Source organism: Phyllostomus discolor, chromosome 3 (assembly GCF_004126475.2).
Source record: "Phyllostomus discolor isolate MPI-MPIP mPhyDis1 chromosome 3, mPhyDis1.pri.v3, whole genome shotgun sequence".
Classification (NCBI taxonomy): Eukaryota; Metazoa; Chordata; class Mammalia; order Chiroptera; family Phyllostomidae; genus Phyllostomus; species Phyllostomus discolor.
In genome coordinates, this window is record NC_040905.2 from 61,862,919 (window position 1) to 61,888,854 (window position 25,936).

At 35.9% G+C, this 25,936-nt stretch overlaps 1 protein-coding gene across 2 annotated transcripts in view; it reads left to right on the forward strand.

Annotated features, from left to right (window-relative positions):
- FAM81B (family with sequence similarity 81 member B) overlaps positions 1-25,936 on the forward strand; it is a 53,304-nt gene that overhangs the window by 20,626 nt on the left and 6,742 nt on the right. For both annotated transcript variants that reach the window (XM_028531333.2, XM_036020552.1), the window contains 3 exons: positions 3,235-3,353; positions 13,342-13,471; positions 21,274-21,380. In XM_028531333.2, coding sequence (XP_028387134.2) covers positions 3,235-3,353; positions 13,342-13,471; positions 21,274-21,380 — 356 coding nt within the window. The remainder of the gene's footprint in view (positions 1-3,234; positions 3,354-13,341; positions 13,472-21,273; positions 21,381-25,936) is intronic.

The following is a 25,936-nucleotide window of genomic DNA, read 5'->3' on the forward strand; positions in this document are numbered from 1 at the left end:
TGAGAGGGGGGTTGTTGATTAGAGAGAGAAAGGGAGAGAAACACTGATGTGAGAGAGAAACATCAATCAGTTTTCTCTTGTACGCACCCCACCTGGGGGCCAAACCTACAACCCAGGCATGTGCCCTGACCAGGAAGGAATAGAACCAGTAACCTTTTGCTTTACAAGACAGCGTCCAACCATCTGAGCTGTGCTCATCAGGGCAATTTCTACATTTTAATACATATTAATTATACCCCAATAAGAAAAATCTTAGCACTAAGAGAAGAAATATTCCCAGATCTCTAGAAGTTTTGCCAAGAGCTCCTTTTCATATAATAATCATCTTAACTTAGCTTGAAAAAAGACAAACCCAATAAAATCTTTTCCAAAAACTATAAAATCTCAAAATATTTACAATTCTGTTAAAGTTTTGGCACATATAGTAAAAATGATGAGGCTGGTCTGATTACTTATTTTCTAAATCAAATTAATTTTAAGCTGCCAACTAATTATGTTTTAAGATTAATTTATTATGTTTTTAAATTAACTAATTTTTCACTCACAAAAAGAGGTTTTCTTTAAGAGTTTATGTTTGACATTGCTTTATAGTGTTTTCCCCCAACTTATAAAAGTAATACTTGTTTGTTGTAATTATTTTGAAAGTTTAGGGAAAAAATTTAAAATCTGAAATAAGAATTTCTCATAATTCCACCACCAAAGGATAATCTCTACACTCAAATGTATCTCCCTCTCCTTCCAGACATTACATAGAGAATGCTGAACTACATTTGTAAGCACAACTTTAATATAAAATTATGTCATAAATTCTTTCATGCTTCATGTTTCATTAAAAGCTCTTTGTATGCTGCATATATCATGATATGCTTAATTATTCTCCTAATACTGAAGTATCTTTATGCATAGATGTGTCAGCATTTGGACTATTTCCATGCTATACATTCTCAGAAGTAGAATTACCAGGGGATGAACCCTGAAAACTTTTGGTGCATTTTTCCAAATTGGCTTCCAGAGAGCTTACAGTTACTTATACTTCCATTAGCATTCTATGAAAGTGCTTTCTCCACTGTGCTGATGCCAGCACTGAGATGTATTGTTTTAATCTTTGCTAATTCAATGAGATAGAAATGAGGCATGTTTCCACTTCTTAAAAGTCTCTATAAAAATCTACATGTTCTCTGTCAATAACCTGTTAATGGCTTAGTCGATGTGTTTGGGGAGGGGTGGTGCTTTTTCATTCTTATTTATTTGATGTGTTTTTTTAATTGATTAAGAAAATTAAACTGGTACATTGGTAAATGTTTAACATTCAGCAATCAACCTTTATGGGTGATGAGAGTCTGATTTGCGGTGCTTGCTTATTTCTGTGGTGTAAATACTCTCAATATGGGTCATTTCGAACACCAACAGTATGTCACTGACAAAGTTGGAAAGAGGTACGTACAATAGGCTCTCACACAAACAGGTGCATGCTGCTTGCAGCACAGCACTGAAACCTTTGGCAATAACATGTTATAAAAGTTTTTCCAGTTTATGGTTTTTATCTTAATTATATTTACAATGTTTTCATAAGCTTTTTTTATTAACCTAAACAGTCCATAATTTTGCTTTGTGATTTTTCTCATTAGTTTTAAGAATAGAAATTTCTTTATTCAAAGATAAAATGGTCTTCTCTATTATCTGTTAGTTTTATGGTTTAACATTTTACTTATTTATAATCTATTTTTTTCTAAAATCTACATTGATGTGTGACATGCAAGAAAGGTCTAAATGGATTGTTTTCTGAATCAGTTATGAGAAAGCCCAATGTCATTTATGAAACTCCTCCCCCATTGATTTGTGAGTCTCCTGTATAGCATATTTCTGTCTTAGATGTACCGAAGTCTTAATTACATTGATCTATTTGGTAATATACATCCATTCAGCTACAGTGATTTACTGATCCTCACTTTTATAAAATTTTTGTGGTATTTAGTATGGCATGTTCCCCTTTATCACTGTTCTTTACTGAAACAAATCATGATAGCACCTACTGTTGTGATCCCAGTACTTGTGTCCCCTGCAGATTCTTATGTTGAAATCCCAATGCCCAGTGTGATGGTATTAGGAGGTGAGGCCTTTGGGAGGTACTTTGGTCAGGGGGTGAAATCTTTGTGAATAGCATTAGGGGTTAGGACCCTCCTAAGGGAGATTCCACAGAGCTCCCTAGCCCCTACACCATATGAAGACACTGCCAGTAAGAAGCTGGCAGTCTGCAGCCCAGAAGAGGGCTCTCACCAGGACCAAGCCATCCAGGCACCCTATCATGGACTCCCAGCCTCCAGAACTGGGAGAAATACATTTCTGATTCTAGAAACTACCCAGTCTTTGCTATTCTGTTAGGGCAACCCAGACTAAGACATCTACACATGCAGAAACAAGCTAATGAAAACAAACAAAAAAAATGTAGCTACAGTTTTTGACAACTTTGTCTTCATTTAATCTTAATTTGCTCTTAAATTGTCTTGATCCGTCAGCTTATAAATGGGCATGATTCTGTACATAGTCTTTGAAATTTCTATTGCTACAAAAACTCTTGTTTTCCTCAGAAAATTCATAACCATAAGTTTAAACACAGTTCAGGCCTTGGTTATACATAGCAACTAAACTTGAATGTTTTTTCACATCACAAATGTGTTTTCCAAAGTCCAATACTCTCACTGTTTTCCAATTAAATATATAAAAATTATTTTTATGTGTCCTAACATTATGTTGGAATTTTTTGGAATGTCAAGTAAGATATAATTTTTTATAGACAAAAAATTATTTTAATTAGTAAATTAATATTTATGAGTGCAAAAAAATTTAAAACTACTATTCTTGACCACCAAGTCTGGTGGTATAAGTCAGTCAGCTCTATTTCAGAACACCAGGACATACTGAAGACATGACTAAGGAAAGCTTTTGTCAATATTTAAACACTGAGAGATTTAACATAAAATCTGGGTTTCTGGCTCCCATTCAAACCCTGTGAAACCACTGTGCCCACCAAGCAACAATCAGCTCGAGTCCAACCATCACTGCCACCCTGGGATACAACAGGAGCACTTCTCTCAGACATCACACTCCACCACTCTGCCAGCCAAAAGATCAGCCTAAGTTACAAATGCATTCAATTTTTAACCTCTGCTTTAAATGATATTTTCTTATCATATGTGAAGAGAAATTAATAGGAATTCTATCTCAAAATTACAGATTTTAGAGGACCAAATAAGAGTTCGAGACCAGGCGGCCACAGGAACTAACTTTGCAGTACAGGAGCTAAATAACAAACACCTTCATGGAGTTGGAGACCTTCGAGGAAGAGTAGCCAGGTGAGATGCAGCATATTAACTAATATTTGGCAGTCAGTTCTTTGCCACTGAATTCCACTCCCAAGTAAGTTCTGTATTGTTCCAAACAAGATACTGTCTTTACATTAAGCTAAACTGATGACAGGGTAGTTGTAAAAGTGTGTCATGGAATTTGAAAACCTCAGGCTACCTACGGGATCCAAGGTTCCTATTAAAGCCCCTTTATACAGAATGTCCAGTTCAAACCACATATAGCATGAGTCTCACCTTTGCAGCCCTCAGGTGTCCAAACATCAACATCCATGCAGAGACACACCCTCAAAACCACGTAGAAAACCCCCAGAGGTACCAAATTCTGATTAAACATATAAAATATACAAGAATTACATGTAAAAGTTTAATAAAATGGATCTACTGACATTGGATAAAATTTTGAATAACATCTTATGTATGAGATTTCTAATCAAAAGAACTGATGGTGTACAGTTCAGTGAACATCTGTTGATACTGACAATAGTAGGACCAGTCTGGAAGAAACATCAAAGATAACTTGTGAACAGCCGACCTTGAACACCTTCCCACCTCTCCAACTTCTGCCTGCACCTCTTTCCTCACTCCTGAATTACCCCTCCTATCTCTGTCTTGTTAATCACTCTGAAGTGTTAATGACCAAATAAGAATTAGGTGATTAATACCTAAGACAAACTTCTCCATCCAATTCAACAAAAATATATTGGGCTGGCCAAAAAATCTATTATGTTTGTTTCTGTAAGATGCCTCTGGTAGTGTTTAGTTGTCTTTAACTTCATTTGAAACAATTTTGTTAGATTGTATTGTGACAGCTGTCATATCAGCATGCATTTTAAAAAACATATCAAAATTGGTGAATTTTTGTATAGCATTTTAATACTGAAGATGAAAGAAAATATGCAACATTTTTCACATATTATGCTTTATTATTCTAAGAAAGGTAAAAACACAACTGAAAAAGATTTTTGCAGTGTATGGAGAAGGTGCATGACTGATCAAACATGTCAAAAGTGGTTTGTGGAGTTTCTTAGTACTATTGACATTTTGGCAAAATAATTTTTTGCTGTGGGGCTGTCTTATGCATTGGAAGATGTTTAGCAGCACCCTGGGTTCTACCCACTAGAAGCCAATAGCATGAGATAGCCAACATACTCAAAAATATCCAAATCAGCCCTGGCTGGCGTAGCTCAGTGGATTGAGCTCGGGCTGTGAACCAAAGTGTTGCAGGTTCGACTCCCAGTCAAGGTACATGCCTGGGTTGCAGGCCATGACCCCCAGCAACCACACATTGATGTTTCTCTCTCTCTCTTTCTCCTTCCTTTCCCTCTATAAAAATAAATAAATAAGATCTTTTTAAAAATATCCAAATCAATAATATAATTGGTAAAAATGAAAAATGTGTCTTTTATTTTACCAAAAAAACCCAGAAAACCATACAGACTTTTTGGTCAACCTGGTAGTAAGCACTTACATACCCAGCAGTGTGCTAGGATTCTGGGACTCAGCAACACAGGTCTCTTTCCTATATCTGTTTACAGTCTACCTGAAAAAACAAAGCCACAAACATAAGCCATGAGGTGAGCACTATAATGAAAGCCTGTGCGTTGTGAGAATATCCCAGTCAGACTGGGGCTTCGAGGAGGCTTTCTGGAGGAGGTGACACTTGAGATGAGTCTTGAATGATTTACATAGCAGTTAGCTAGACAGGAAAGGGTGGGAAAGGTATTTCACATAGAAGGAATAACATGTTCATAAGAACTAAGAATGAATTATTGTGACATGTTCAAGGACTTACCTGTGAGAAGAGTATTTTCGTTCTGATATTTTGGGATTTGCATTTAGGGAGAGATGGGAGATTAGGAAATAAAGCTAGAGAAGTGGTCTGGAGTTGGGTGATAAGGGATCTCATGGACCAAGGTGAAGACTTTGAACTTTATGTAGAAGATTATAAATAGCCATGGAAAGATTTTAAGTAAATGGATGACATACCATATTTAGTGACATTCTAGTACTAAATGGATTGGCGGGGTACAGGAAGAAGGCATGAAGATGAAAGGAAGCCTGCTGCAGCAAAAAAGGTAAGAAATTCCAAGGGCCTGCAGTAAGCACTGGCCATGAGAGTTCAGAGAAGGTAATATGCAACACAGACATCAGGGAACAGAATCTGCAGGATTAATACCTGTATGTGTACACACACATGTGCACATATGTACATATATAACCAATTATATTATGTGTAAATATATGTTATATGTCTAGAATATATTAAATTCCTACCTAATTATCTATAATATTTGATACATATAAAGAACAGTATATTTGTATAAGTGATGAAGCAAGATAATAAAATAAACACTAACACCTACTTAGATGTGCCATGATTTTGCAAAGATGATAAAGAGAAAAGACCTGTTTTGAATGAAACTTGCAATTTGATTCAATTTGCTGGTGCTCTGACGACACTCCAACCATTTATTTCTTTCTGCAAACTTCATACTTACAAATCTACTATTTTATTATTGCAAATCCTGTCTTATATACAAAGCAAAATAACAAACAGATTTAAATAAAACCAAGAGATGGGTGAAATCATATCAAGGAGAAGATGTGCAACTCTTTTTGATCTGCTCCAGTTCTTTTTTCTTTGTTTTTCCTTTTTTTAAAAGTAAAAATTGCATATATTTAAGGTGTATAACCCGATGATTTGATATACATCATGAAATGAATATTAGTCAAACTAATTAATATACCTTCTCCTCACATAGTTATCTTTTCCCTCACATAGTTATCTTTTCCCTGTGTGAATAGAGCCCCTAGAATTTACTCCGTCAGCACATTTCTGTTCTTCAGTACACTACTAAATCTAGTTATCGTGCTGCACGTCGGATCTCTAGACTTTCTGCTCCTACACAACTGCAACTCTGCATGCCTTGACCAACACCTTCCCATTTTTCCTACCTCTTCACTCCTGATCACTGTTCTACTCCCTGCTTCTATGTATTTGACTTCTTTAGATTCCATATATAAATAAGATCATGCAGTTTCTGTCCTTCTGTGTCTAACATATTTTACTTACGATAATGCTCCAGGTTAACACGTGTTGTCTCAAATGGTAATATCTCCTTCGTTTTTGAGGCTGAAAATATTCCGTTGTGTGTATGTATGTATATCTCAGTTTCTTTATGCATTCATCCATCAACAGACACTTAGGTGGTTTCCATGACTTGGCTATTGTGAATAATGCTATGATGGACATGGGAGTACAGATATTTCTTCCAGGTACTGACATCATTTCCCTTGGGGAGCTATTCAGAAGAGGGATTGCTGGATGTTATCTATTTTTAGTCTTTTGAAGGACCTCCATACTGTTTTCTATAATGGCTGCATCAATTTACATTCCTGCAGTGTACAAAGGTTCCCTTTCCTCCACATACTCTCCAATACTTACCTTTTTGTTATTTTTTTATAATTGCCATCCTAGCAGGTATGAGGTGATATTTTATCATGGTTTTGATTTTCATTTCCCTGCTGATTAGTGATATACTTTTTAAAGAAATAGAGTTCTATCTTGTGTGACTCTGAGTGTTTTTTTAAAGATTTTATTTATTTACTTTTAGAGAGGGAAGGGGGGAGAAAGAGAGAGAGAGAGAGAAACATCAATGTGTGGTTGCTGGGAGTCATGGCCTGCAACCCAGGCATGTACCCTGACTGGGAATTGAACCTGCAACACTTTGGTTCTCAGCCCACGCTCAATCCACTGAGCTACGCCATCCAGGGCTGATTGGTGATATTGAATATTATTCCAGGTACCTGTTGGCCATTTGTATGTTGTCTTTGGACCAATGTTCATTCAGGGCCTTTGCCCATTTTTTAATTTTGTGGCCATTTGAAACCACCTCTTTGTTTTCTGTGGTCCCGCAGAACTCACACAAGAACCTGTTGTCTCTCAGAGATTGGTGAATCGGGAGCCAGCCTTCCAGGCGGCAGCTGTAGAAGTTTGAGTGTTTGATGTGGGTTCAAACCTTACACTCTTCAGGAAGAAGTTGGGACTCGGGGGTTCCCTCTCAATTGCAAAGCACTGTGCCAGGGATGGATTCTATGGCATTAGTGTGTCTCAGCTTTTCCTACCCATTTTGATATGGGTATTTTCTTCTTGCCCTGTGTATAAGAGTTACTGCGTTTTTCTTCAGAGAGGATTTATCCACATGTAGCTGTTTATTTCGTGTGTCTCAGGAAAGAGTGAAACTCAAGTGCCTCCTATTCTTTTGCCTTCCTCTCCAATTGCTTACTTACCTTCCCCTTCCATCTTAAGCAGTGGTATGAAGACAAGGTCTTATTTTTCCTTGAAATGTCTTTCTTTTATGAAACTTTCTTCAGTCTATTTGGTTATCTGCACCAGAATCTGTCCATGAGCCATAAGACTTAAATTCGCCTTTCCTATTTCTTTTCTGTATTTCTGCCAAGCAATTGACTGATAGACAAGCTAAGGCAGATTAATTACACATATATTATATCTTTCCACATATATTGACCTTCATTTCAATTATCATTTTGGTGTAAGTAAAATTAAGTTATTTTAACATAATTCTTAGAAAACATGTCACTGCTTCATAAATCAAACTCAATATTTGATAACTACAATGTGCTTTGAATTTCACACCACATTTTCCACCCCAAAATAATGGCAGTTTAAAAGCAAGTACATCCAATGAGCTGAGGAGCTCTGAGTTGTCTGGCCTGCTTCTGACACCTTCTCCTCTGTTCAACAGATTAGTCTCACTGCGAAAGGAGAAGGTGTGTGTGTAAAGGGCACCCTGAGGGATGCCTCTGACTTATACTCTGTAGCAGCAGCCAGAGGAGGCCAGCCCTCTAGCCACCTTTGGCTATTTGAGACCCCAGGACAGACCTGCATATGAGAAAAATGGCAAATTGTGTTGATGTGTGATTAAAAGCAAAAGTTGCCCCGTTTGAAGAAACAATAATGATATTGTGAATATTATCAATTTTTAAAAAGTAAAGGATGGGGACTTTTGGTTAAAGATAGTAAAATAAAGACACTTTTACTCCCCTTTTCTCACTTGAGATGTCTTAATGCCAGTTTCAAGTAAAGGGAATCAAAAATAATATATATTTAATATAATATGTATGTTGCTACAACTGATGACCCCATGCAGAGCACACTTACCAAATGCTGTGATGGTAAACATAATGATTTCCTTCAAAACAAGAGTCACAATCCTGAAGAGTATAGGCCAAATAATCTGAATAGAGCACTACTACCTAGGGGCTTGATTCAATCACAGGAGAGATAAGAGACCCTTTAGAGATTCAGGTCAGCAATACAGAAAGCTGGGGAGGAAGCTGAAGATGCAAGCATGTTATTCATCATCCAGGACACCCGCCCCCTTTCCAAATCATACCTGAGAGAACCTGGCTAAAGTGCAACTGGATGAGGAAGGAGACGAAGCAATAGTGTTACAATAGAGAATGACTTGCTGTGAGATACGCAATCTGGTTTTTGAGGAAAAAATGGAAAGGTGTGCCCCACCACCACCCACCTAAGGAAATTATAGATTTTGACTCAGACATGCCTGAGTAGAGGGTATGATTTAGTCTCTACCATGCACATACTCACTAATCTGCAGATAGCCAGAATCATTCAAAAAAGTAAGAGTGGTAGTTAGGAAGAATCTAGCCTGTGCATAAAAATCACCACCACCATCATCTATGGATGGATGGACGGATGGATGGATGGATGGATGGATAGATGATAGATTGATAGATAGATAGATAGATAGATATAAAGACTGATAAAAATGCAAGGCTGATGAATATGCCTTATGACAGGAATTACCCAGGAAAACACAAGAGGAGTTCAGATCAAAGGTTTTCTTGGTTTCAAAGAAATTAAGAGCGAGAGAAACATAAAAAATTGCAGATAGAACAGTTACATGTAATTTTGCTTCTTCCAAAAGCCCCACCAAATTTATAGTTAACAGATTTTCTCTTTAAAACATCAACCCACAAAGACCAGGGTTATCAGCACAGAAATCTTGGAACCTAGAAAACAGATAGACATGTGGAAACTGACTTCCTAACATAATAAAACCAATTTTAAAACTGGGAGGTAAGCTGAAAATGACTGCATTTTATACCACAATATTCTCAACAGGCTTAGGAGTCAGCTACACCAGGAACCCTCTAAAACTATTTATAAGGGTGAATGCTTGCCTCTAGGGAGAAGAACTGAGAGGCAGAGCAAGGAGCCACTATTCTTATTAGCCTTTTATTTATCGTTGACTTTTAAACTACAGGCATATTTTACTTCGGTAGAAATACGAGATAAGCCCTGGCTGGTGTGGCTTAGTGGATTCCGTGCGGGCCTGTGAACCAAAGGGTTGATTCCCAGTCAGGTCACATGCCTGGGTTGTAGGTCAGTTCCCCAGCAGGGGACATGTGAAAGGCAACCACACATTGATGTTTCTCTCCCTCTATTTCTCCCTCCTTTCCCTTTTCTATAAAAATAAACAAAATCTTTAAAATATATATATGAGATAAAAGGCTTTCAACCAAAAAGATAGTATCAGACAACAAAAGGAAATAGGTAAATGAATTGCTCAGGGATAAGGTAAAAGAAAAAAATTAAAATATTACATAGATTAAACCTATGAATACTCCAGAACCTTCCCAAATAGAATAAATACAACTAATAGCAATAGAGCTATTTTTTAAAAAAAATATGAGCAAACTATACAAAATAAAATGAAAGTGCTTTTCAATATAAAAATACTTATAGAGAAATAATGTATATGACAGACAAGTAAAACTCATTCAACATAGACGCAATAATAGGAGCTCCAGAAGTAGCAGAAAAAGTTCTTCAAAAGGAAAATACTCAAGGTTGTAAGAGAAGAGATTTGAATTTGTAGATGAAAACACCGCTACCAACAACAAAAAAACCTAGAACCTGAGAAAAATTAAATAAGAACAATTAAACCAAGATATCCTCACTGAAGGTACTGAACATCAAGAAAAAATAAAAAGAATCATTGGCCATTTAGATAGACAAAATAGATCACATGAAACAAGGAAAAAATATAGTCACATCAGATTTCTCTACCTTAACCAGTGCCGGAAAAGGAGGGAGCGCCACCTGTCACATTCTGAACAGAAGAAAAAGTGACCTAGTGCTGTTGTCTTAACCGAGTTACCTTTCAAGAATTAGAGGGCTGACAGGCATTCATTCTCAAGCACTCAAGAACTTAAAGGTTCCAACATTCCCAAGGCTTTCTTTTGCAGTCTGGGTGGCAAAACCTGGCCATCCAAGGAATACATTGGAATTAGGTTATCAGGAAGGAAATTGTGGTTTAAAAGGACTGTCAGTGAACACAAATCGAACTGGAGAATGAAGAGTAAATTACAGTGGGAAATCTAGTTATGGAACACAGTGTAAATGTCATATAATGTGACATTTTCAAAATAGCAGCATATGAACAAAAACTTTTTGCAAAAACAAGTATGTAAACTTATTTTCTCAGTTTTTGACATATGGTCAATAAATAATGTCTAAAGTTGAAATGGTAGGTGTAAAAAGTCTCACTCCAATCTGTGATAGCTTTTTATCACTTTTTTAGAAGCAAATATATTTGTTGTTTAGAAACAAATATATGTAGTGAAGAAATTTATATGTCTATATATGTAATATATAGATAAAATCTTAAGTTCAGCAATTTTTTCATTTTTCACTACAGGTACCTTTCCTTGCTTAAATAAAATTAAAATTCAGTATTACATTTTAAACTAAAATTGGCATGTATAACAATGCAAATATTCTAAAATTATTTTTATAGTATTTCTAACTTCTGTTAGAAATGTACATCTGTGTATATACACACATGTACACATCATATATGTGTGTATACATATATGTACACATTACACGTGTGTGTCTATGCATGTGTGTATATATATAAATGGAATGATAATCAAATATTAACAGTGATTATTTCTGAAAAATGGGACTTGGGATGAAGTTAACTCTCCTCTGTGTTTTTTTTCTTTTGTATTATATAAATTTTTTATAATGAACATGTGTTAATTTAAAAGAAACAATAAAATTACTCTATAGAAGGAGAGGAGTGGCTTCTTTTTGAAATATAAGAGTGCAGGCTTTGAGAAACCACTAATCCCTGACTCCAGCATGCAGGATGAGGAGGCTGGGTTGGTCAGGAGGTGAAAATGAGTAGGCCAGCAACTCCCAAGCTGAATAAATAAATAATAACTGCTGACTTTGCATAGGCACTTTCTCTGTGCCAGGTACTGACTAAGTGCTTTGCAGTCATCGCTCCCTTTCATCCTCAAACAACCCTGTGAAGCAACATTAGTCAGGCAGCTAGTGAGGTTGGAAGGTTCAGCTTGCAGCACTTTGGGAGACACTGCCCACATCGGTCCCTGTGTCTGGCAACTGCTATAGTTACCTGGTAGACAAATAAGTTGTACATTTCTATGCAGTGACCTTAGCATCATTATCCTCTCATAGAGGTTGATAAAACTTGTCCTGGGTCACAAACCTAGAGAGCAGCAGAAGCCAGTTTCGAAGCCTGGTCTATCCAACACCAGAGACAAAATGCTTCACCACTAGTATACAGTGCACAGACCAGCTGCCCCAGAGAGTAGGGATCAAGGAGGGTTCTGGGGAAGGTGTCAGGAAGTGGTAGCAGCAACTGCTCCTGTGTAGTCCTTGGGGGTCTTAATGGAGATTCACATAAGAATATTCGAACTAACCCACAATAGAGGTTTTTCTGACAATAACATTTTACATATACAAATGTGTGAAATGGTTTTGTCCATGACTATGGTGCATAGCATCCAGGTACAATTTTTGATTAGATCATTTCCCTTTTTTTTTCCCCAGCAGTCCCCTCACCACAGTCCCCTGGTATCGCCTCAAGGGACTGCTCAGGCAAAATTACCGTCTTACCTTTGACTCAACATTGGCACCAAAAATCTTAAAGAAACAGAATTTATTTCTGGATCCTAAAACATGTTAATGGTCATAAAACAAACCATATTTATAGCACTTAGCATGATAACATGAAAATGTGGTTCCTGATACATGTTATGTGATGACAGTCAAAACAGTTACTTCATCAAATGGCAAACTTCAAAGTGATCTCTGGTAACTTGTACACAAAACACAGCCCAGACTGACAGTCAATACAGTATGCAGCCTGCTCTCTTTTAGAAGAGGCCGTGAGTGGTGGTAGCGGGTGGGTTCCCAGACATGCTGGGAAGATAGTTAATCTTCAGCTCTGACCCTGTTTCACTAGAGTTCCTTTCTTAAAATACCAAATGCAACTTTATGGGCGAAAGCTTCATTCACGTATTAGTGTGAATTGTTGCCCTAATACAGGCAATATTTGATGGAGACCACTCAAGGAACAGGAGTTTTGATTGGGGTTAAAAGGAGGGAAATTTTGTTTTGAGAATGGGTTGGAAGATTTACGTGGGCCTGGGCATTTAACTAGCCAAAGGAGAATGGAGAATCTGGGAGCCAAGGGAAGAAGTTAATGGGAGGAAAGGGGATCCAGAATATGATATAGAAAAGGAAAAATCTTCAGTTTCACCTAACAGGAGGCAGCAGGGAATAGTCTCAAATATCAAAAACCTCTTAGAACTCCTATGACTGAGTTAGTGTATTAGGCTGAATATCTAAAATTTCCTCCATGTTTCCCCCAATATCCTCACCTAGTCCAACTCAGTTCTCTGGTTTGGGCCTGAGTATTGTTATCCAACCTGGTTTTTCTCCCATCAAGAAGAGGAAAATGAAGGAGAGTCCTGTACATGCTCCTACATCTACCAACTTGATATTCAAAGAACTCCAGAACAGTTGCCATCAAATGAATGCACAGAGCCTACCATAGTATTAAAAATGTTTTGAGCCTATTGATCTCACAACCAATTTCCATCTTGCCACTAGATGTGATTCCAGCATTGTGAAGCTTTCTGGAGACCTTCATTTCATCAGGCATGAGTACCGACAAATTGAAAAAACAATTCAAGAGCTCATGTCTTCCCTACAAACTATTTCTAAGAACTTGGATATGAAGGTAACTGAAAGTTGATGGAACTCATATTATGTTTTACTGCCTGAAGATCATTATAGCTTATTAATATGCCCAGTCAAGTGGTAACTATTCAAGAGAACTCTTTTCTTCCAAAGGACTTAAATAGGACAGCTCATGCATAAGCGCCATGGGTACTGTCAGTTCAATCAACAAATATTTAATGAGTGCCTCCTATGTTCCAGTACACCCACCCAGTCAAGTATGCCACTTGATTTCACTACTGCAGTTGCTTCCTTCCCCTCTGGGTTCCCCTCAAACACTTCAGAGCCATCAATTATTAGCAAAGGGATTTCTCAAGGGTAGCTATTATTGTTAAAGTTCCAACATAAATGTGAATTGATCGTGTTACATCCCTGCAATGGGTTATGTCTCTTACAAAATACTGGATAAGACCACTGTCCTGGATGTTGAGGGCCATGTCTACACTGGCCCCTGCTAATGTCTTAGCTCACCCTTTATACCCAGTGATACTGAACTACCTGCAGGGAGGGGCCCACTCACTCCAATATTGCACAGCCTCCACCTTCTTGTTCTTTTCTGACTGAAATGTCTCTCCTCTTTCTCAACCAGTTAGTGTTTTGACTAAAGGAGCCAATGCCAAGTCCTCTGTGCCCCACTTTGTCACACCTTATGTGAATTTAGCACATCTCTTCAGAAGTTGTTTGAGCAGAATGAAGTGGAAATTCTTTGGGAACTGGGGAAGATGAAAGTTGGGTGTTTGAGGATTCATTTCAGGAAGCCACTTGATCAAGAGAAGAAGGTTCATAGGGCACAGCATTATGACTATGTCACAGTTTACTCCAGCCCCACGAGGCTCTGCTTGCCCATCCTACTGTGCACCCACCTTAGTCCTAATAGTTTTGTGTTGATTATCTTAGTTTTTTAAGGTACTCAATTGTGTTAACAACAAATGGTGACCATTTATCTCTGGTTTTCTGATTTAATACCTCATTACCTTTTTTTAAGGTCTTGACCATAACTTCCAGGGTATTGTTAAATAACAGTTATCATAGAAGGCAACTTTATCTGGCTCCTGATTATACTGGAAATGTTCTGTTGTCTGATGTTGATCTGGCATATTTTTAATTGTGTTAAGAAAGTATCCATTGATTCCTACTTAGTTTTTATTAGGACTGAACATTTAATTTTATCAAATGTCTTTTAGACATCAATTCCTACTTAGTTTTTATTAAGACTGAACATTTAATTTTATCAAATGTTTTTTAGACATCAGTGAATGTCTAAATCAACACATTGGGTATGTTTTGTTTGAGTTTGTTTACTTCTTGGCCTTATCATATGCTATGTTAATACATTTCCCAATACTGAAAAACATTCTTGCATTTCTGTAATAAAATCTATTTAGTCATTGGTACTATTTAATTCTGTATCTAAGTTCAAAAGTGAAGTGACATTGGACTATAGTTTCTCTCTGTACTTAGATTTTAAAAACAGGTAATGCATACATATGGTCCAAAAATCAAAACCATATAACATACCCTGAGAATTTTCACTCCTACCCCATCATCAATCATCACATTCTTTCATAAGTCATCATTTCAGCCAGTGTGTGTGGATCCTCTCAGTATCCTTCATGCAGATACAAACCAATGCAAATAGATATTCTTATTTCCCCCTTTATTACTCAAGAGATAGTGTGTGTGTGTGTGTGTGTGTGTGTGTGTGTGTATATATATATATATATACATATATATATATAAAACAATGCATCTCTTTTTTTTTTTTACCTGAACAAATATGTCCTAGAGGTCTACCATATCATGACATGGAGACCTTCTTATTCTTTGTAAATAACTGCATGCTCTTCCTCTGTATATAATAGCTCAGTTAACACAGTCTCTCATGATGGACATTTACTTTTTTTCAATATTTTGGTTTTTCAAACCGTGCTGCAATGTATAACCTTGCACTTATGGTGTTTTGGGGTATAAGCAGAATAAATATCAGAAGTGGGATTGCTGGGTCCAAGGTACATGTGTTTGTTATTTTGAAAGCTCTTGTCCTCTGTGGGACTTTTACATATTGCACACCCACCAGCAGTAAGTGAAGTGTCCTATATCCTCATTGCCTCACCAGTAAGTATTGTCAACTGTTCAACTTTGCTATTCTTACAGCAAAAAGACATCTCTGTGTTTTAATTAGCTTTTCTTATTATGAGCAGGGTTGAGCATCTTTGCATATATTTAAGAACTATTTAGTTTGGGTTTTTTTTTATCCTTTGCAGTTAGCAGTCTGTTCATGTCTTTTATCCATTTCCCTATTGGCCTATTTTTCTTTTTCTTCTCAATTTCTAGGAGCCCTTCATGATATGAGCTGAAAATACATTTTCCAAGTTTGTCATTTGTCTTTGACATGCATATGTTCCCTATTTGTAGCTGAATTTATCAGTCTCTCCTATTGTGGCTTCTGGAATTTTAAGTCACAGAGCTTTTCGACACAAAAACTTAAAAGAATTGTTCATATTTTATTCTAGCATTTTCAATGCATTATTGTTTATATTTAAATACTTGCTCCATTTGGAGTTTTTCCTAGTATAAGATGTGTCTTACTTGTTAGTTTATTGAAACCTTATAATATTTTTAATATCTGGTAGGGTTAGCCCCTTCTATCACTTTCTTTTGTCCTGGTGATAATCATCACCATTTTCCTGGTGATAATTGTTTTTATATATGATTTTGAAGTCCACCTAATTCCAGAAAAAAAATCAACAAAATAAACTCTGCTCTTAATTTCTACTGAAATCATATTAAATTTATAATGTAATTTTAGCATTGACATAGTCATAATGGTGAATGTTCTACCTACAAACAGAGTATTTCCCGTTTATTCAAGGTTTGCTCTTATGTCCTTCGGGGGTGGGGGGCGGTTTCAGATTTTCCTCATACAGTTTGGCATCATTTCTTCTTAAATATATTTCAAGATTTTGTTTATTTCTTTAGTTTATTATAATGGGTGTTTCATGTATCTTCTGACTGGTCATTTGTTGTATATTATGAAGGCTATATTAATTTATACTCCACTAAGCACATTCTCTTCTTGACAATAGTAATTTTTCAGTTGTTTATTTTATTTGTTTTGCAGGCACACAATCATTTAATTTTTAAATCACTTTACCTAATCTTTTTCTGTTTTCATACAAATAATTTTTCTCCCTTTCCTAACTGCTTTTATTAGTAACTCCAGTGTAATATTAATAGTATAACAGGGATGGTGGGCATGTTGCTTTGTTCTTCATTTTAACAGAAATGCACCCACTGGCCCTGGGTGGTGTGGCTCGGTGGATTAAGAGCCAGCCTGCAAACCAAATGGTCGATGATTCAATTCCCTCTTTGGGCACATGCCAGAGTTGTGGGCTGGGTCCCCAGTAGCGGGTGTGTAAGAGGCAACCACACATTGATGTTTCTCTCCCTCTCTCCTTCCCTCCCTCTCTCTCTAAAAATAAATAAATAAAATCTTTTTTAAAAAAGAAATTAGTTCATTAAAAGAAATACCCAGACTGTTCCCCTTATGATGTGGAAGTTTCCTAAATAAACATGTTTAACACACAAATTTTCCTATTTTATTGAGGTTTTTTAAAAAATCAAAAATTGTTTGAATGTTGTCAAATGCCTTTTCAGCATTTGTAAAGATAATACTACTTTTCTCATTTACTAGAATAATTATTTACATTAATGTATTTCCTATTACTAAACCATTTTTACTCTTTAAAAAATAAACTGCACTTGATTATATTTTTTATTCTGCTGTAGGATACTGTTTGCTGATTTTTTACTTAAAATGTGATCGATGTATATAAATTAAATTAATCTCTAGGGTTTTGTTTAATATTTTCAGATTTTTGGAATTAATGTTGAACTGACTTTAAAAATAATTTTGAAGTTTCTCTTCTTTTTGTATGCTCTGAAACAATTTAAAAAGCATTATACTTTTTCAGTCTTTAAGGATTTCGTAGCTTTGCTTCTAAAACATCTGGGCCTGATGCTCTGGTGAAAAAAGGGCATCCTTTTATATCTTTGTTCAATTTTTTATATGAAAATTAGACTGTGTAAACATTCTATCTATTCAAGGGTCAGCTTTAGTAAGTAAATTACTTTTTCTTGAAAAAGAAAATATTTATCTCACCCATTTTGAAATGTATTGGCATGAAGTTATACAAAATAATTTTAGGATTGTTTTAATCCCCTCTGCTTTTATCTTTTCCCCTTGCCATTTTATAATTATCTTGTGCTTTTCTTTTTTCTTGATTAGTTAGGTTAGTTGTCCCTTAACAATTATATTGATTATTCTCCAATAAGCAAGTCCTTTAATGTATTTTTTAATTCTGCTTTCATTTTTTCCATTCCACCAATTTAAATTTTTGTCATTAATTTCTTCCTTTCCTGCAGTTTGTATTGCTGTTCATTTTCTTTTTGCATCATATTGTATTTGAGTTCTTTATAATATAATCATTTATGATTGTGAATTTTCCTTGAGTATTCATTTATTCCTATATCCCCTGGAGTTTGATATGTAGTGTGTTCATTATTGTTTCCTAGGAATTTTGCAATTGCATATCATATTTTTTTATTTATAAGAGGAGTTATTATATTGGTCTTTTCCCTGAGTTAAGAATTTTATGCTTTGTTATATTACTACTCATCCTTAATTTTATTTCACTGTATATAAAACTTGTATATACTGGCATTAGTTTTTAGAACACTTTTGAGGATTTTTTTTGGCTGGACAGTAAAATTGTGTACATTTTCTAAAAGAATGCATATTCGGTATTTTTAGGGTGTGAAGTTCAGTGGAAATCTGTAAAAAGTAGCTTATTGGTTAGGTCTTCTTATCCTTATTTTTTGGTCTCCTTCTTCTGTCTTGGACTGAGAAAGATGAATTAAAGTCTCATAATTATTGAGTTTCCATTTCATCTATAATTCCAGGTTTGTGAATGTTTGTTATGTTATTTGAATCATACATATCCATCTTTCCTTATCCCTAATTTTAATGTTTCTGTTTTCTCTTCACATTTAGAGCAGGACAAACTTTGCTTATTACCTTTTCAAATACACAATAATCTCATGTTTTCTTCTGTTTCTTAATTTTTTAATATTGTATATTAGTCTTATATTGCTACCATAACAAATCACCTCCTACCTAGTAGTTTATAACAAAACATATATATTGTCTCAGTTTTTGTAGGTCGGAACTCCAGGAGGGCTGGACTGGATCCTCTGCTGAGGATTTCACAGGCTGAAACTGCTGTGTTCCTCTGGGGGAGGGGCTGGGATGAACCCTTTTCTAGGTTCATTATTAAGTTTTTGGCCAAATTCAGTCTCCTGCAGTTGTGGGACTGGGGCCCTTGCTGGCTGTCAGTTGGGGACTGATCTTCCTCCAGCTACCTGCCTTCCTTCTTACATTTTCAATGGGACCTCTCTCCAACAACAAATCAAGTTCATCTTGCACCTCAAATCTGACTTCAGCTACAGCAGGTTCTCTGCTTTAAGGGGCTCCAGTGATTAGATTGGGCCACTTAAATAAAATAGTATACTCTCCCCATTTTAGGGTCTGTAACCTTAATTACAGCTGCAAACCCCTGTGGCCATCTAACAACACATTCGCAGGTGCCACAGAGAGGGCATGGATGTCTCTGTGAGCCAGTCTGCCTTCCTCAGCCTGTCTGTTTCCTTATCCTGCTTTCCTTTGGTTAGGTTTATTATTCTCTTTGTAATTTTATGAAATAAATAATTAGTTCAGATGGCTCCATTCTGCCTTATATAATCATGGAAACATTTAATGCCACCAATCTACCTCTATACATGTGCTGTATCCTTTTGATATGTAATGTTCTCATTATTTTTTCCTAAGTAAATTACAATTGCAGATTTGATTTATTCTTTGATACTTGTGTTAGTCCTGTGAGAAGCAAATGCCATTAAAAAATTAGATGTGCAAGAGATTTATTGAGAAAAAAGACACTGAAGAAAACTGAGGAGGGAGCTGAAGGAGACAGAGAGGCCCTCAAACTGCAACACAGGTCTGATTTCTGTGAGAAAAGGGCAGGAAGGAAGGTCTTAGATTGCCACTCCAGGCTCACAAGTCTCCTTAAGGTCCCTGAGCCATAGTCACTGGTCAGAGGGGTACTGCTCAGGCCCTGGGTGGGAGCAGTGGGGGGAAGTGTGGCTTTGACACGAGGAATGAGTTTCAGGCTCAGGCAGTCAAGGCCCTCAGTCTTGTAGTAGGTGATCTAAGAGGCACGTTTTCACATGAAACATGGGTATTAAATGATAGAATTACTCAAACGATTATATTTTTGCTTTATACTTTTCTTATTAATTTCTAGCTTTAGTGCAATACAGTTAGAGTTATGATCTGTGCTTTTTCTGCTTTTGGAATAGTTTGAGAGTTTCTTCAGTCATGTGTGCTTGGTTACTGCAAGTGCTCAGTGGGTGCTGGGAAAGAATCAATGTTGGCTGTTTGCAAGTTAGATTGGTATAAAAATCTGTTAAGTAAACTTTATATTTTCATGTCTTTCTAATCCTTATTCATATGTTACTTATTTGACCAGTAAAGAATCAAGAAAAGCTATTTAAAATCACTAATACATCATTTCTGTTAGTTTCTCTTTGTAATTCCTTAGCTGTTTCTTTTTAGTTCTATATAGAAGGTAAACACAAGTTCAAAACTCTATTTTTCACTGTGCCTGGCACTTTTAATCTATAGAAATGGCCGTCTGTGTTAATGTATTTAGCCTTGAAAAATATTTTATCTAACAATATTGCTCAGCCTGCTTTCTTTTTCTTTGCTTTTACCATGCTTATTATTTTACTGTTAAAACAATGCTGCCTTTAAATGTGCTTCGTATCAATAGCCTGTTTTAAATGTATCTCCTATAAATAATCATTCATGTGTTACTTGGTTGCTCACCCAATATTTATCTATTCAAACCCTTCCACTATCCCCCTCTTTCTTTTTTAAGAGAACTCGGACTTTATTAAGTGCCTACTCTCTTCCACATGACCACCTGTTTAGGAGCTGAAGGCTGTTTGGCCAAGGTCAATCACATAGTTTCATTCCCCCTCAACAGTGATTCATTTAAGCACGATTATGTGCTGCAGCTCTGCCTCTGTTTTTCCAATCCAGTCCTTTTACCTAAAGGAATGTCCTCAGTGTTTCTGGCATTGTAGATGGCACTCTTAGCCAAACTTCCAAGCCTGGAATGTTGTTTTTCCTATCTTTATATCCCTAAGTCACGCACTTGGGACTCACTTGTGCTCATGTCAGAATTCTACCTGGAAATTTCTGAGGCCACACCTTAAGCCACTTGTGTGTTCTTCTAAGACCCTAACTGTACGTTTAAACACTGACTCGATGAGTATTTGGTGAATATTTACCATTGGCCATCTAAGGAGCACTGAGGTTGTAGTGCTGATAGAGAATATAGTGGTTTACACTGTAACCAGGAAAACAGAAAGGAAGGAAATAATCAAATTAACAAATTGATAAACAAACTAATGTCAATAGTATGTTTTTGTGGAATCATTAGGTAGCCTATTATCGAAAGAATATTGCAGACAGTAGAATCAAATACTCCTCTATTATTATTTCCATGAAGAGAGTTTTACAACTATTGAATCACTCCTTTGGAAAAAAGTCATTTCAAATGAAAACACATTTTAGACTCAAGTCTGCTTCCCAGCTCCTTTAGGAATAAAGTATAATTAATGTAATGGCTAGTGCTTCTGTTCACACACACACAAAGTTCCTTTTTCTACTTTCATTAGGTAATACAGCTCTTAGGAAAGATAGAGGCTTCCAGTTCTGAACAAATCTCAAATTTAAAGACGGTCCAGGGGGATTATCACCATGAAATGAACCTGTTGGAGTTCAAGTAAGTGAATGGAAGATTTTCAATACTGTTAAATGCATTCCTAAGGGTTTAGCCTAATGAAATCATTGGTGTTAAATAAAAACCTATCCTAGGAATATAAACCTGGTCAAGAAGGAAAGCAACAAAAGTAGTGTAGAGGATATTCTACACTAAAGTAGCTTATGTAATATTCATAATAAAAGAAAAAACATGAATATTAACGTTGTTATTCCCTTTGCATTGTATCTCAACTGAATTGATATACTCACTCAGACCCTTCTTACGGAGGAATTTTTAATTTATCATTAGTTGTATATTAAGATGTCTCAATAAAAAGCATTAATTAATGTACATCAATTGCACAAGATTATCAAGTAATTTTTGAAACAACTTTGATTACAAAAACTTTGTTAAAGAGCTTTTAAAAGATTTTCCTTCTAAGATCCTCTAGTTGGCCCTTTACATTATCCCTTTTGAAGCTGGTCTCTACCCTGTCTTAACTGAGTTTTCCCCATGCAATGAAGAAAGCAGTAAAGGAAACAAGACTCCACAAATATTCAAATCACTAGCCTTCTTCTCCTCAAATCCTCCTTGCTTGCTTAGATGGACTGGGATTCCAGTGCAGGCAAAAGAAGATTCTAGACACTTGAATGAAACTCCCTTATGGCCCCTTCTACCTTTGTTCTCTATGCTCTCTGTCCCACATGACTTGGATGTAATGCCTTGGTCAAACCTAGTATTCTGATAATACTCTGCTTCCCCCATTTTCTCCCATCCCTATATTTCATGAAGTCTAAGTGCCATTGACTGTAAGATGTACCATATATTTTTGTACCTCCATGACATGAAGCTATTAAAACATAGCACACCATCATTTTAATACACCTCCCAATTTCAGAGATGTTAAATTGGGAAATGGGAAATGTGTCCTAGGAATTGATGGAAAACAGTACTCATAATTGAAGCTCAGAGAAGTAGATATCATGAGTAAAGAGAAAGTACCCATTTTATTCATCCTCTTCAAAAGCATATTAGGTTCTTAAGATCTAGCACAAGGAGAATGCTCAATAAGTATCTGTGTGGTACTTCATCTAATTCCTTTAGCTTAGAATTAAAATAAAGAGAAATATCCAAAGGAGAAGTAGAAATGTAAGCTGTTTCTAAAAGTTCAGTGTAAGAATTGATTTTATTGGGGGAGAAGTGGGACTTGTAATTTGCAATGGAAGACTGGCAAGAGACAAAGTGTATTAATAAACAGGGAAGAGGGAGAGAGGAGATGTTTAAGACGCAGGGCTGACTGCTTTATTGGTGATGCTGTGTACTGTTTCTAACTTTAGTCCTGTGGGAGATTGGCTTATAGACAAATAATCTTAGCAGTTAAATATGAATGTTGACACTTTTGTAATAGTATAAACTTGAATCATTTTCTCACCAAAAATAATGAACTTTTAACATTTCATTAGTCTGATAGTACGCTACAGTGACCTTATAAATCAGATTTTTCCCCAGGCAAATATTTATGATCTCTAATGAATCACTGAATTACACAACTCTTTTTTATTTAAATGTTCTCTATCATTTCAAAATAAAAAAGTAATATGTATTCACTGTAACAAAGAAAATAAAACAAAGATGAAAAAAGAGGTCACCACCTCAGCATCCTAATGTCACCAATGCTAACAACTGGGCACATATCCTTCTACACCTTCCTCCTTGTTAATGTAAGTATATAACAGAAAAACAACATTGTGTGTGTGTGTGCATATATATTGACATACACACATATTTATACATGTATATTACATACAGATATATAAATCACTCATTATATGTATAAAGCATGTTTCTTTAAAAAATAAATTCTATACACATTACTCAGTAATTTGTCTCTTTCCAGTACATCCTCAATCTATTTCTAAATTAATGATTATTATTTTTCATAGTTGCATACTTTAACTTACAGATATGCCATAATTAATTCAATCATTTATCTTACTGATAGGTTCTTTGGCTACCATACACAAACAAAATATTATCATGTGTATATCCTTAGATAACCTTAGATATAAGTGCTTTTATTTCTACAGGCAAGATTCCTAGGTCAAAAAGTTTACATATTTATTTTTATAAATTTTTCTAAAAGTGTAGCAATTTACATTTCCACTAGCAGTGTGTGAGAAATCTTTCTCAACATTCTTACCAACTCTGTAATTTATCTCTTTTTAATATTTGCCTATTAAAGAGGGAAAAAATATCATCTCCTTCTTTCATTTGTATTCCTTTTATCATTTGAATTTTCTTTTCTGTGAATTGCTTGTTATTATCATTCATCAAATTTTGTCATGATTTTCATCAGTTTTAATCAATTGATAGGGTTCCTTTACACCATGGATATTCACTTTAACTGAGATATGTGTTGCAAACCTCTTCTTCTCAAAGAGTAAGTAAGGCAGATAGAGCTTTCCGGGACGCCCCCACCCCCCCGCCCACCCCCAATCAAGGCACTTGTCAAATCAAAGTTGGTGGATTTAGGATTTGTTTTTCTTTCTTTTTAAGAAACAAGTGTCTCTGATCAAAGGGATTAAAAACATTTTAATAACATTAAAGGGTAAGTGTAATTGAGCAATTTTCCCATTTAGAAACTTTAATATATTCAAGTTTAATGGCCAACTAAATATATTTTATATGTAACTGAAATGTCACAGTATTTTCTGAGAGTTTGCTAGTGAGTTCCTGGGGCTTTGGCACTGACCATGTGACCTAACAAAAGGGGCTCTGTCATGTGAACCCCCACACTAAGCGTCCTTTTCCAGGAGGGTTTTAGTGTTCAGTTAAGTAATGACCCCAACCCACAACTCAGTGCTTATGGAGCAAGTTTGGGACATCACAGGTGTCCTTGAGAATGGGTTTGGCAGAGGCAGCACCTACCAGTCACTCCCCAAAATGGCTCTTAAGGCTAACGCTGTCTAGTTGATAGTGATTTATAAGAAACAGTATTTAGTCAATGAAACAAATGCATAGACTTGAATTTTCCTGCATGACTTTGAAAGTGCTAACACAGTGGAAAGTTACAAACTATCCAGGCAAGAACATGTCTCATTCATCCTCAGCACCGCTTACTTAGACACAAACAGAAGTCAATGAAGGGAGGAAGGAAGGAAGGAAGGAAGGAAGGAAGGAAGGAAGGAAGGAAGGAAGGAAGGAAGGAAGGGTTTTGAGCACCTTTAATATGTAAGTTGTGGTTTTAGACTATCCAAAGACAATCATAGCCACATATAGTTGGGAAGAAAATGCATAAATAAACAACAAGGTAAACACAGGGAAAAAAAGTGAAGACAATGTTGCATGAGACATATCATTAGGCATAAGTAAAATAGGGATTATAATTTACAAATGCCTACCAATCACTAAGTGCTCCAAATACGCAAGTGCACCCAACCCTGTAGAGTGGGATTTATCCATTTTATAGATAAGGAAACATAATTACAGAGATTAAGTAATTTTTACAGTCACACAGCTAGAAAGTGACTCCACATCTTAGGCTATGTTTGTTAATCTATGATGCCTCCATCTCATGATCCCCCTTATTAGTAAACTAATTATGCACAAAAATTTAGAAAAATGAGAGATAACATCTACCTGAAACCAGAATTTTGTGAGGCTGTGAAGATGTTGGCATTTAAGCTCAAGTACAACTTGGAGTGACCAGGAAGCAGGTCTTGCTATCAGGGTAGAGTTGGAAGTACTGTTTAATTAGTGTCACTAATCAGAAATCACAGAACATTAATAAGAAATTACTTTATGGTCTATAAGCATAAATTTAGCCAAAAAATATTTCTGGAAATTAATTTTTTGCTTCTGAAATGAAAATTAAAGTTTTAGATTTAATCTCCACTTATTTAAATATTACCAAAAAATGAAAATATCTTCATTTTTAATATCAAAGGGCATTAAATCTTTTTATATTCACACTGGTTAAAGCTGCTAAATTCTTAAAAGCCTGTTAATAGTTACAGCTTCTAAAACTTCAAAGTTCTCATATCCTCTTGAAAAGTTCATTGAACAGGTTGTTGAATGAAAGACTAGGTTGAAAGCTGGCCCGTGATGAAGCTCTGTCCTCATTTGTGTGTGTCAACCATAACCAGGGTGGTCTCTAGGGTATCTGTTCCAACCTTACACTCTGCCCTCACCACTCAGTCTCAGCACAGCTGTCTGCCCTGAGCCCTGCTGTGTCTATAGATCCTGGTCACATCTTCTTTTACTCTTTTGTAACTCCCCTTCTTATAATTGCCCTTGGAATATATTTTAACCTGACTCTACCAGTATAAAAATTCAGGAAAAAAACCCCAGCCAACATTATCCTAGTGAGATTTCTGATTATAATTTGAAAATATTACTTCAGTGTTTTGAAAAAGGGGAAAGAAAAAATCTATCTATCCATCCATCCACCCATCAATCTACCTACCTCTTTATATCTGTATATGTCTGATAGAAATACCCCCCTAACCATTGCAATAGATGATTTGAGAGCTAAAATGTGACTACCATCCAAGATAATTCATAATGTTAAGATTTGA